This window comes from Salmo salar, chromosome ssa17, assembly GCF_905237065.1.
Source record: "Salmo salar chromosome ssa17, Ssal_v3.1, whole genome shotgun sequence".
Lineage (NCBI taxonomy): Eukaryota > Metazoa > Chordata > Actinopteri > Salmoniformes > Salmonidae > Salmo > Salmo salar.
The window spans coordinates 9,610,616-9,622,905 of NC_059458.1; the positions used below are offsets into that span (position 1 = coordinate 9,610,616).

General features: G+C 49.7%; 1 protein-coding gene across 1 annotated transcript in view; it reads left to right on the plus strand.

The window, feature by feature from the left end:
* The window catches only part of LOC106575142 (ras-associated and pleckstrin homology domains-containing protein 1), a 72,811-nt gene extending 66,379 nt beyond the window's left edge, over positions 1-6,432 (plus strand). Inside the window, exons 15-17 of the mRNA XM_045700369.1 lie at positions 211-337; positions 1,069-1,205; positions 4,608-6,432. Of these exons, the coding sequence (XP_045556325.1) occupies positions 211-337; positions 1,069-1,205; positions 4,608-6,353 (2,010 nt within the window). The 3' untranslated portion in view covers positions 6,354-6,432. The remainder of the gene's footprint in view (positions 1-210; positions 338-1,068; positions 1,206-4,607) is intronic.
* The last annotated feature ends 5,858 nt before the right edge of the window (positions 6,433-12,290 follow it).

Here is a 12,290-nt window from a genome sequence, read left to right on the forward strand (position 1 = left end):
TCTCTCAAGCCAAAAGGGGACCCCTAAACTAAAAGCTTACTTAAGCATTTTTTTTTTAAGTTTGTTTCCCTTAAGATTGTTTTACAATATTAAAGGATATATGAACAATGCAACCAAAATACAACATTCAATGTGACCAATTAGCAACTGCGCTTCTCTTTAATAAACAACCGTGACCTCTCTCTTTCCCCCACGGTGGCGGTGGTGTAGTACGGGAAACAGCTGTATGTGAACTACCAGGAGGCCATGAAGCGCACGGAGGCGGCCTACGACTGGTCCTCCCTCTCCACCTCCAGCATCCGCTCTGGCTCCAGCTCCGGCTCAGCCAGTCTGCCCGGTGAGTCAGCCTTCCAGGGCTTACAACTGGTCTGGGATCAGCTGCTCATGTCCACGGTGGTCCACTGAGGCTTAATGGAAATGGCTGGGGGACTGTGATAGACAAGCACAGATCCGGGATCAGCTTGGGGGACCTGGTTGACAAGCACAGATCCGGGATCAGCTTGGGGGACCTGGTTGACAAGCACAGATCCGGGATCAGCTTGGTATCCAAATCGAATTGACCTCAATTTGAGATGATGTTGATTCAGTAGAGATTGATATGCTATTTATTAATTGATTGCCCATTTATTTTCAATGACGACTTTTCGATTCAATTTATGAATTGGAGTTCAGATGGAGTTGACCACAACCCCTGTCTAGCAGTAGGTAAATGTATTCTAGTTGTGATCTTGAATCAGTTGTTGTGGCTTTGAGGGTACACGATAAAGCTCTAATCTATCTACAGACATGTGGATTCACCCTTTTTTACACATTCACTCCCATTAACCAAATCTGCAAAAGAGGGAGTGCTAATATGGCAGTTTGGTGGCTTCAGAGACTCGTTAGCCAATGCTTAGGTCAGAATCTAGTGTTTATATGCTCCGCTGAAGTTTCCCCCACGGTACAAATCTAGGATCAGCTTCCTTTTGCCCAATCCTAACCTTAACCATTAGTGGGGAAATGCAACACGGACCCAAGATCAGCATCTAGCGGCTCTCTTCCATGGCTGTGTGTGTGTGTGCCCCCCAGAGTCCCAGTCGAACCACTCGGGCCAGTCAGACAGTGGAGTGGATACGGCCTCCAGCCACGGACGCTCCCAGAGCGTGGTCAGCTCCATCTTCTCTGAGGCCTGGAAGAGAGGAACGCAGATGGAGGAGAACACCAGGGTTAGTTCTTCTCCCCTTTGACCTCTCCTCTTCACGCCAATATATCCCTCCTTTGTATTTCCTCTCATCTCTCTATATGTCTCTCCATTATCTCTCCTTTCTCCTCTTCTCTTTGTCTCCATCAGATTTTTACTGTAATGATTGATTTTTGTCTCAATCGCAAGTTTCATTCCTTTCTGTCTTTGCTAGAATTTTTCTTTCACTCATTGCTGGTGCTACCAAGGTTCTACTTTAGGTTAACACTTTATTTTGATAGTGTGTCTGTAGATGCTCTACAGACTATCAGTAACAATTCAACCAGGGCCGGCGCCAGAACAAATCAGTTGGACACCTTTTGATTTCCATATGGGGGGATTTTTTGTTGTTGTTGCAGGACCTCCTTCCGTGGAAAAACTAGAACCGCCATTCAAGCTAATGAGCAGTCATTCAGACTGCAACATTCTAACAGTTTAATTAATACATTTCATATATGCTGTCGCAAAAATAATCATTTTGTTGTGTTTACGAAGGTAACATTAGAATACGAAAAAATCTATTTCAAATCACACAAACGCTTTTTCATTAGTGTTACTTTTCATTAGTTTATGTTAGTGTTTATGTAAAAATGCATTTTATTTGTGGAGTGCCTTTGTTACAACTATGAAACAGGAAGCATATGTTGGAACTAACAGCTTTTTACATCGGCAAAAAAATATGATATCCCAACCACCCAAGATGCACGGTCAGCAAGATGCACAGTCAAATGATGAAACACTCGTTGCCTTAACATTATTATAAGCTCCAAGTGTGCTTGATAAATAGTGAAAATCACCACAAAAGCATAAATGGCATTCTAATGAATATATGACCGCAGTCAAAAATGGTCAATTACTGTCAGCTCGTGCTTACATGGTGTCTTCAGGCAATGGGATAAGTTGGAGCATGTCCCATAAACAACGAAAGCTAGTGAGAGCGTTGCTGATGTTTTTTTTTTCTTGTAGGGCCTGCTCTGTCTGACATTTTGTGCTGATAATCAGACAGTTGCATTGTCTCCGGCTTTTTCTATCCAAACGGGTAGTGTGAAATTAGTTTTGGTGTATGTTCAGTTTCGAGGCAATTATCGGGGTAATTATCAACTGGGCACGGCACCTTTCAATTATCGGGAGAAGGAGGGAAGCAGGCCCTACTGTCGGGAGTAGTGGGGGGCAACGTGGAAAAACCATAAAGAAAATGACGTGCACTCCTAACAGTGGTTATAACACCAGTTCTGTTTCTGATATTAAGATTCTAACAATGGCAGTGTGTTTTATAGACTTATTTAAGTAAAGTCGAGAGCGGCATGACTTAAAACGTCAGAGTAATTTTAAAAAAAGGACCTTTTTAAATGTGGCATGAACACAACCAGTCGTGATGTTTTCAACCGATTTTGTCAAACGAATCATTTCAAAAAGTAGGTTACCTTTTTCACGTTCGTCAAAAATAATTCCAGCATCCAAACAGTGCACTGTGCACCCGCCAACTTTCCTTCAATGTGCAAGTGGCTGAAACAACTATCTCACCAGGGAAAGCATCAGAGCGAAGCTTTCAGCCCCGGCTTGGCCCCTGTCTTACAACGTCAACAAAACGAAGGAGCTGGTCGTGGACTTCAGGAGACAGTAGAGGGAGCACGCCCCCATCCACATTGATGGGGTCGCAGTAAAGAAGGTGAAGAGCTTCAAGTTCCTCGGCGTACACGTCACTGACAATCTGAAATGGTACACCCACACAGACATTGTGGTGTAGACGACGCAACAGCACCTCTTCAACCTCAGGAGGCTGAAGAAATTTGGCTTGGCCCCTAAGACCCTCACAAATGCACCATTGAGAGCATCCTGTCGGGCTGTATCACCGCCTGGCACCTACAGCACCTGACGTCACAGGAAAGCCAAAAGGAAAGCCAAAAGGATCATCAAGTATATCAACCCACCCGAGCCATGGCCTGTTCGGCCCGCTATCATCCAGAAGGTGAGGTCAGTACAGGTGCATCAAAGCTGGGACCGAGAGACTGAAAAACAGCTTCTATCTCAAGGCCATCAGACTGTTATACAGCCATCTCTAGCCGGCTACCACCTGGTTATTCAACCCTGCACCTTCGAGGCTGCTGCCCTATGCACATAGACATGGAATCACTAGTCACTTTTAATGGAAAACTGGTCACATTAATAATGTTTACATACTGTATTCTAGTCAGTGCTATCCTATTCAACTATTGCTGTATATATACAATATTCTATCCTATGTACTCTACAAATATACTAAATATTCTATCCACATACTGTCCATAATGTCTATACATCCCATCACATATATATTTATACTCCAGACTCCGACATTGCTCGTCCTAATATTTATATATTTCTTAATTCCATTATTTTACTTTTAGATTTGTGTGTATTGTTAGATATTACTGCACTGTTGGAGCTAAGAACACAAGCATTTTGCTACACCCACAATAACATCTGGCTAAATATGTGTATGCGACCAATACGATTTGATATATTTTGCCCATGTGATGCTGTCTGGCCAAAAAGAGTATGACATGCCATACTATTTTTGTCCAGACAGCATCACATACATGGGCTACACATACTCAGACAGTGGGGTGCTGTTTCGCTCGCTCTGATGATTTATCTGAGATTGAGTCTTTCTGTCTCCGCTCATCTCGGTCAAATAAATTATCAATATTGAAATACTTTATTTGGACGGGAAAGGAGGTACGGTAGGGCGGTCCAGGCCACCTAATGCCCACTCATAACACTGGGGCTGATTTCACTATCTACTAACCCTTATCCTAAACTTAACCCTAGCCTTAACCTTAAACCTTATGCTAACCCTTACCCGAATCCTTATTCTAACCGTACCCTTATTGTTAGCAATTTATGTTATTCTTCAATAACACAAATCCAAAGCAAATCAGGGGGAGAAAAATAGGTTTATTCAAAGAGGACAAATCATAATGTTATGCTGGGAGGTAGATGTTCAGTCTCCCCTGTCCTCAGCTTTTCTCCACAGAACAAAGGAAGAGGATGCCATTTATAACCCCCCACCCTAGCCTGGGGTTGACCAATCAGAAGTCCTTGCAGTACAACTGGGCCAATGGCCAAATAACAAGTATCCTGCTCCAGACTCAATGTATAGAACGAAGCACACGTAGCTCTGAGTTCAGGAGTGACATTCCACAGATTCTAAACAGCTGTTGAACTGAAACCCAACTCCTATTTACATTGACAATTCCCTATTGATCGTTAATTCTAGTACTCTAATCCTCTCATCCTATGCGTTGTGTATTTATCTTCAGAATATTCTTATACTCAAGCCGTCGCGTATCAACAGATTGTCTATGGTGATCCTGTACTCAGTGTGTACTTCTCTGTCCCCGCACAGATGAGGGAGTCCACCCGAGGTGCCACCCTTCCCCACCCTGCCCACACGCACCGCCAGACCCCACAACTGGAGCCCCCTGCGTTGGCTGCGCCACCACAGCCACAACAGCAGCCGCCTCCCCAGACTCGCAGCAGCTACACCCACGCTCTACCCCCCAAGCCACAGGGGGGTACCTCCCCCCCACTTCAACAGCAACTGCCCCCCCAGATCCGCAGCAGTTACACCCAGGTCTTGCCTTCCTTGCACCCCCAGCCCTCCCCTCCACCGCCCCAACAGCCCTCCCTCCACCGCCCCAACAGCCCTCCCCTCCACCGCCCCAACAGCCCTCCCCTCCACCGCCCCAACAGCCCTCCCCTCCACCGCCCCAACAGCTGCCCCCCCAGATCCGCAGCAGTTACACCCAGGTCTTGCCTTCACTGCCCCAACAGCCCTCCCCTCCACCGCCCCAACAGCCCTCCCCTCCACCACCCCAACAGCTGCCCCCCAGATCTGCAGCAGTTACACCCAGGTCTTGCCTTCCTTGCACCCCCAGCCCTCCCCTCCACCACCACAACAGCTGCCCCCCAGATCCGCAGCAGTTACACCCATGTCTTGCCTTCCCTGCCCTTCCCTCCACCGCCCCAACTGCCCTTCCCTCCACCGCCCCAACTGCCCTTCCCTCCACCACCGCCCCAACAGCCCTTCCCTCCACCACCGCCCCAACAGCCCTTCCCTCCACCGCCGCCCCAACAGCCCTTCCCTCCACCGCCGCCCCAACAGCCCTTCCCTCCACCGCCGCCCCAACAGCCCTTCCCTCCACCGCCGCCCCAACAGCCCTTCCCTCCACCGCCGCCCCAACAGCCCTTCCCTCCACCGCCGCCCCAACAGCCCTTCCCTCCACCGCCGCCCCAACAGCCCTTCCCTCCACCGCCGCCCCAACAGCCCTTCTCTCCACCGCCGCCCCAACAGCTGCCTCCCCAGATCCGCAGTAGTTACACCCGGGTCTTGCCCTCCCTTTCACCACCCCCCCAGCCCACCCCTACACCACTCTCCCTGCCCCCCCAGCTTTCTCCACCACCCCAACAGCTACCCCCCCAGATCCGCAGCAGTTACACCCAGGTCTTACCCTCCCTGCCGCCCCAGCCCTCTCCTCCACCACCCTCCCAGCTCTCTTCACCACCCCCCCAGCTCTCTCCTCCACCACCCCAACAGCTGTCCCCACAGCCCTACAGCAGCTACAACCAAGCTGTGCCCCCTCCACCCCCGCCACCCCCTCCCCCACCGCCCCTGCCTACCAGCAGCACCCCTCACCACTCGGGCCCCACAGTTTTCGCCAAGTACAGCACCATCACCCGGCTGCAGAACCAGAACGCCGCCAATCACCACAGGGCGCAAAACAACCACCAGAGCCCACCCAGGGCGTCAGCTCAAGCCCCGCCTCCTCCCCATCAGACGGCTGTCAAACCGCTGGTCAACAACATCAACGTCCCGCCTCCCCCGCCGCCCCCTTCCCCGCCCTCCATGCCTGCTCTGGGGTCGGCCATGGCCGCACTCCGGCTCGGGCCCCCCAGCCCGGCCACCCTGCCCCAGTTCATCCCACCACCGCCGGAGAGCAACGACATCCCCCCTCCCCCTCCACCACCCCCAGACCCCATGCCAGGTCTGTGCCCATTGCCCTACAGTGCCAACGCCCTCCAGCAGGCACTGGCCCAGAAGTTCCCCAGCGGTCCCCCCCAGGGCCTCTCTCCCCCGCTGCCAGACTGGTAGAGTCGTCCCCGGCACCGCCCCCTCCCCCGCCACCACCTCCTCCCCCGCCACCTCCCCCTCCTACCCCACCGCCTCCCCAGAAGCTCTCGGTGCCTCCCCCACCACCTCCTCCCCCACCTCCTCCTCCCCCAACTCCTCAGCAGCAGTACTTGCCCGCAGCTGCTCCTCCCCCTGCCCTACCCAAAACCTTCTCCCCGGGCTTTCTGCTCCACCACGGTGCCCGGAAGCCTCTCTACCCTGTTTCCCCTCTCCCCCCACCCCACCCCCGCCCCCTCCTCCTCTGGTGTCAATGAAGAAGCAGCACAGCCTCCAGATGGTGCACACCCCCAACCAGCCCCCTCCCACATTTCCCAAGCAGCACAGCCTCTCCAAGCCCCCACCCATGTCATTCACGGCTCCGCCCACCACTACCTCCCTGGTCAAACAGATGGCAAGCCAGTTCCCAGGGTCCACACTGTCAACCAATCAACTTGAGAGCCCCAAAGCCCCCCTTTCCCCTCCTGCGGTGAAGGCCAAACCAAGATGGCAGCCAGGCTGTGGACAGGCCCAGCAACAGGCCTCTGAGTTCCCTCCACCCGCTTCTGAGAGCAGCCTGCCTTTCCCCCCTCCTCCTCCTCTGCCTCCACCTGCTCCAGTCACCGGCCTTGCCCCTCTTGCTCCAACTCCCCCTCCCATCACTGGCCCCACCCCTCCGCCTCCCCCTCTCCCCCCCGGCAACCTATGCTCGCCCCTGAAGAGATCTCCATCGGGCTCTTCTGGCTGGGGGGGCAGGAAGCCCCTACCCACCACCCCCCAGAAGGCCTCCAGCATCAAGTCTAACTCCTCGGCTGAATACCAGGAGTCCCGCAGGAACCTTCTCAGCAAGTTCGCCCCCCAGTCCTCCTCTTCCCCCTCCACCTTCCCATCCTTCCCTGCCGTGTCCTTGGGTAGTTCTCCCTCTAAGGACCCCTCCTCCTCCCCGGCCGGCCCCCCGGCGCTCCCCAAGCCAGGCAAGTTGAACCTGTCCAACCTGCCCCTGGCCCTGCAGGCCAAAGTGGGTCAAGTGGGCCAGCAGCGCCAGTCTACCGCCGACTTCCCCTCCCCTCCAGCGGAGTGCGCCGTGGCCTACTTCCCCACTCCCCCGCCGGCTTTTGATCTCATCCACCCTCCTCCACTGCCCAGTGACAGCCACGTCGGGGCACCTAAGGTAGCAGTGGTCAACCCCCAGCCAAAAGTACCGCCTGCCCCTCCCGGTCCCCCTCCCCCCGCCACCATTAACTCCTCCTGGGGCAAGGGCTCCCTGAAGAAGGCCCCTCCGCCCACGCTGCAGCGGAACCAGCTGTCTCCCCCAGCCCTGTCCCCGCCTCCCAAGCTGCCCCTGCCTACCTCGCCCCCCAAGGGGAACAGCAACAACGGCGCCCCCCAGCCGGGCAACTTCATGGATGACCTGAACCGGACTCTGAAGCGCAAGTCGGTGAGCCGGCAGGGCTCGCTCTCCTCGTCCCGCCTGTCCGGCCCCAACCTGGAACCCGCCTCGGGCACCATGGACGACATGGAGTTGGCACTGCCCCCTCCACCGCCCGAGGTGCTGTCGGGGGGGAACATCTCAGGCTATGCAACGCTACGGCGGGGGCCCCCACCGGCCCCGCCCAAGAGGGGGGGCAACACCAAACTGACACACTGACCAGGGGAGTGGTAGAAAAGGAGACTGTTGGATGATGCCTACTTTACCTCTCTTGGAGAGGAGCTTCTATCTATCATGTCTATCACACAGGACCGTCAGTGGACATTGACAAACTGAACTCCTTTTGTTCCATGATTATGATGGTGAATACTTAACCATGTAAATAAGGAAACGCCAAACCATGTATCAGCTTCTTCTTCGCCGTATGTTTGTGCCACGTAGTCAGAAAACCATAATAACGACGTTGGGATTCATTCTGCATTGGTACTGCATGGACATGCTGTAAAACATGAAGCTCTGGTGTGTGTGTGTGTGTGTGTGTGTGTGTGTGTGTGAGAGCGAGAGATAAATGGGGGACAGCCCATAAAGGAAGGCCTCTGTAATAGGGATTGTTATTTTGCCTCTGTTTTATATGAAGTTATTTAATACATGAAAGGATTTTCTTTATAGTTACGTTTTTAAAAGCTGCAAGTATGTTGGAGAGATAAGATCGAAAAACTTTAATCAATGAGATAAGAATTCTCAGAGTTTTGACATTTCCTAAGTATTCCCTGAATGTTTTACAAGTGTCTCGCTCGGTGACACGCAAATCGGAAGGATGCCTTTTTTCACAGACGATTGCACTCTCTCGAAAAGAATCTCCAAATGGAAAAAAAGGAGATTCCCTCCTCCCAAAGGCACGAAACCACGACTGTGCAACTGGAAACATTTGTGACTGGGAATATTTTTAGTTGTTGTTCATTTCTTATTTAATGCATACAATATTTTTGCTTAACTGAAGACTGGAATGGCATGTCGTGTGTATGTCTTTCCAATGCCCTGTGGGTTGTGTGCTGTGTTTGTTTGACCTTTGACCTGACCGGCATCTGAGTCGGGTTCATTAGGCACCAAGCAGAAGAAACGGACTGTGAAACAGGGAGGGACTCACTGGATTTGTCCAATAAGAAACACACATTTTCGATTTTCATTGGGACATGCTTTAAAATGTTTGGTGCCTAATGAACATCTGCTTCTGTTTATCTGTACAGTAACAGCTTCTGCTCCCCTCCCATCGGCCCCTGCCGCCTTTAGATTGTCACATGACATGGCCTAAAAATCATAGAAATAGAATGTACAGAGTGGGGGCAGCTATGCTCCAGGTGCCGTTTACCATATACTCTGTTATTCTCTGCATGGTGACTAAAATTGAAGCGACACGTTGTTGCTTTAAGGTACTGATCATTGAATTATGTTGTTATTAGCATTAGACTAGACCTGACTGGATAAATTAATTCACAAATTCCCGTCTGGCTAGCATTAAAATCGAATGTTGCTTTCTATATCCTGTTTTTATGGCCTAAACATCCCAGTGTGGTGCAGTTTCCTGCTTCTCCTGCCAAAGTGCAGCGCAGAGCGAGAGGGGGTGGGGGGGTTCTTGCAGCAATGCCTTCATTTCAAGGGTGCTAGTACTTATTGTCCTAATAAGCCTGGATATCAAGGTGCTGACATCTTAAAAGTTCAATGTAGGGTTTGTCCCAATTCTCCACTCTTTACCCGAAGTGTGACCATCCTGGATTGGATTGGATTGATAGAAGCATTAGCTTCGGTTTCCACCATTTTCAGCAATAGAATACAGTATAGCGACCATAACCAAATAAAGCTGAATGACCGTACTGAACTCAAGTGGACCATGAATGTTGAGGGACCACTACTAGACGCATAAAACATGCTGTCATATTAATCTTGCTGATCTACATTGCTTCTGCTCTGTATTGGTGATGTTGGCTCTAGACGCTGATCTTGGGTCAGGGAAGCTGATCCTAGATCTGTACCTAGGGGAAACTTCACCCCAGAGCCTGTGCATTTTCATGATTGAATATCATCATTTTCAGGTTGTTGGTTTGCAGTATGTCAAACTGAAGTAGGCATTAAATTATTGAAGTGTTGTGTATCTGATTTTGGGGGCCATATGAAACTAAATGAATAAAACGGGGGGAGATGGCAGATTAAATGTCTCTACTTGCCGAAGATCACAATATAAATGTTTGTAATCATACCTCGACCATCTACCACTGTCTTGTTTATCACCAACTCTATGGTTCATTTATTGGTTAACTTAAAGGGGCAATCTGACACTTTTTTGCTAAATAGCTAAGGAATGGGGTTGGCGCAGTCTAACCACAAACAATTTAACCAGGAATGGGATTCAACCCGCTTGCACCATCTAAAGGTAATTTTAAAATTGAGCCGACATTGTTTATCGTGAATGCAATGGAGTAAAAACAAGCTTATATTTTTTGTTTTGATTGTGGTAAATGTAGTTAAGTTCAAGAATCAATTTGTTATCATTAATTTCAATGTAAAATTGGATGTACCAATCCCAGATTCCTCCTTTTAACCTTTATCTCTACTGTTGTGAAAGAATGAAACTTAAAGATTGAGGCTAGAGCTTCTAATGCATCCTTCCTTGAAGTAATCACTGATCTGACATACGCTACATGACCAAAAGTATGTGGACGCCTTCTCGTCAAACATCTCATTCCAAAATCATGGGCAATAATATGGAGTTGGTCCCCCCTTTGCTGCTATAACAGCCTCCACTCTTCTGGGAAGGCTTTCCACTAGATGTTGGGGACTGGCTTCCATTCAGCCACGAGCATTTAGTGAGGTTGGGCACTGTTGGGCGATCAGGCCTGGCTTGCAGTCAGCGTTCCAATTCATCCCAAAGGTGTTTGATGGGGTTGAGGTCAGGGCTCTGTGCAGGCCAGTCAAGTTCTTCTGCACCGATCTCAAAATAATATTTCTGTATGGGCCTCGCTTTGTGCAAGGGTGCATTGTCATGCTGAAACAGGAAAGGGCCTTCCCAAAACTGTTGCCACAGTTGGAAGCACAGAATTGTCTAGAATGTCATTGTATGCTGAAGATTTCCCTTCACTGGACCTAAGGGGCCTAGCCCGAACCATGAAAAACCCCAGACTGTTATTACTCCTCCACCAAACTTTACAGTTGGCACTGTATTGGGGCAGGTAGGGTTCTCCTGGCATCTGCCAAACCCAGATTAATCTTTTGGACTACCAGATGGTGAAACGTGATTAATCACTCCAGAGAACACGTTTCCACTGCTCCAGAATCCAATGGCGGCGAGCTTTACACCACACCAACCGACGCTTGGCATTGCGCACGGTGATCTTAGGCTTGTGGCTCGGCCATGGAAACACAAGCTCCTGACGAACAGTTCTCGGGCTGACATTGCTTCCAAAGGCAGAAATTGGTGATCTTCAGCTTGCTTCCAGGGCAGAGATTTTACGAATTGATTGGTTGGAAAGGTTGAATCCTATGACGGTACTACGTTAAGTCACTAAGCTATTCATAAGGCCATTCTACTGCCAATGTTTGTGGCTGTGTGCTCAATTTTATACACCTGTCAGCAACAGGTGTGGCTGAAATGGCCAAATCTACTAATTTGAAGGGGTGTCAACATACTTTGTGTGTATGTATGTGTATATATGTGTAACATAGTGAAATCAATGCAATTGAAAGGTTGCTCAAACCAATCCAGTGATGTCGGATCAGCGGTTACTTCAAGGAATGGTTCAAGGTTCCATTTTTTTTTTAGGCTTAGTGTCCCGTTGTATTCTAGAAGAGCTCATTTGTATACCCGTCACTGGTATGAAAAGCATAGATATAACACTTGCTCTTTCTGAGACTGACCAGGTGAAAGCTAGAATCCTTTATTGATAAATCCACTTCAATCAGTGTAGATGAAGAGATGGGTTAAAAAGGGATTTTTAAGCCTAGAGACAATTGTGACATGGATTGTATGTGTGTGCAATTCTGAGGGTGAAAGGGCAAGACAAAATATTTGTGCCTTTGAACAGGTTATGGTAGTAGGTGCTAGGCACACCGGTTTGAGTGTCAAGAACTGCAACGCTGCTGGGTTTTTCACACTTAAGTTTCCTGTGTGTATCAAGAATGGTCCACTACCCAAAGGATATCCCGCCAACTTGACACAACGGTGGGAAGCATTAGAGTCAACATGGACCAGCATCCTTGTGGAACGCTTTCAACACCTTGTACAGTCCATGCCCTGATGAATTGAGGCTGTTCTGAGGGCAAAAGGGGGTTCAACTCAATATTAGGAAGGTGTTCCTAATGTTTTGTACAAAGTCTGTTTATACACAGGCCACCCAATTGTTTTTTCCCCCACTAATTGGTCTTTTGACTATCAAATCAGCTCTATTGCCAATAATTGGGCTGCCTGTATAAATGCAGCCAAACACTATCTTTGATAACAA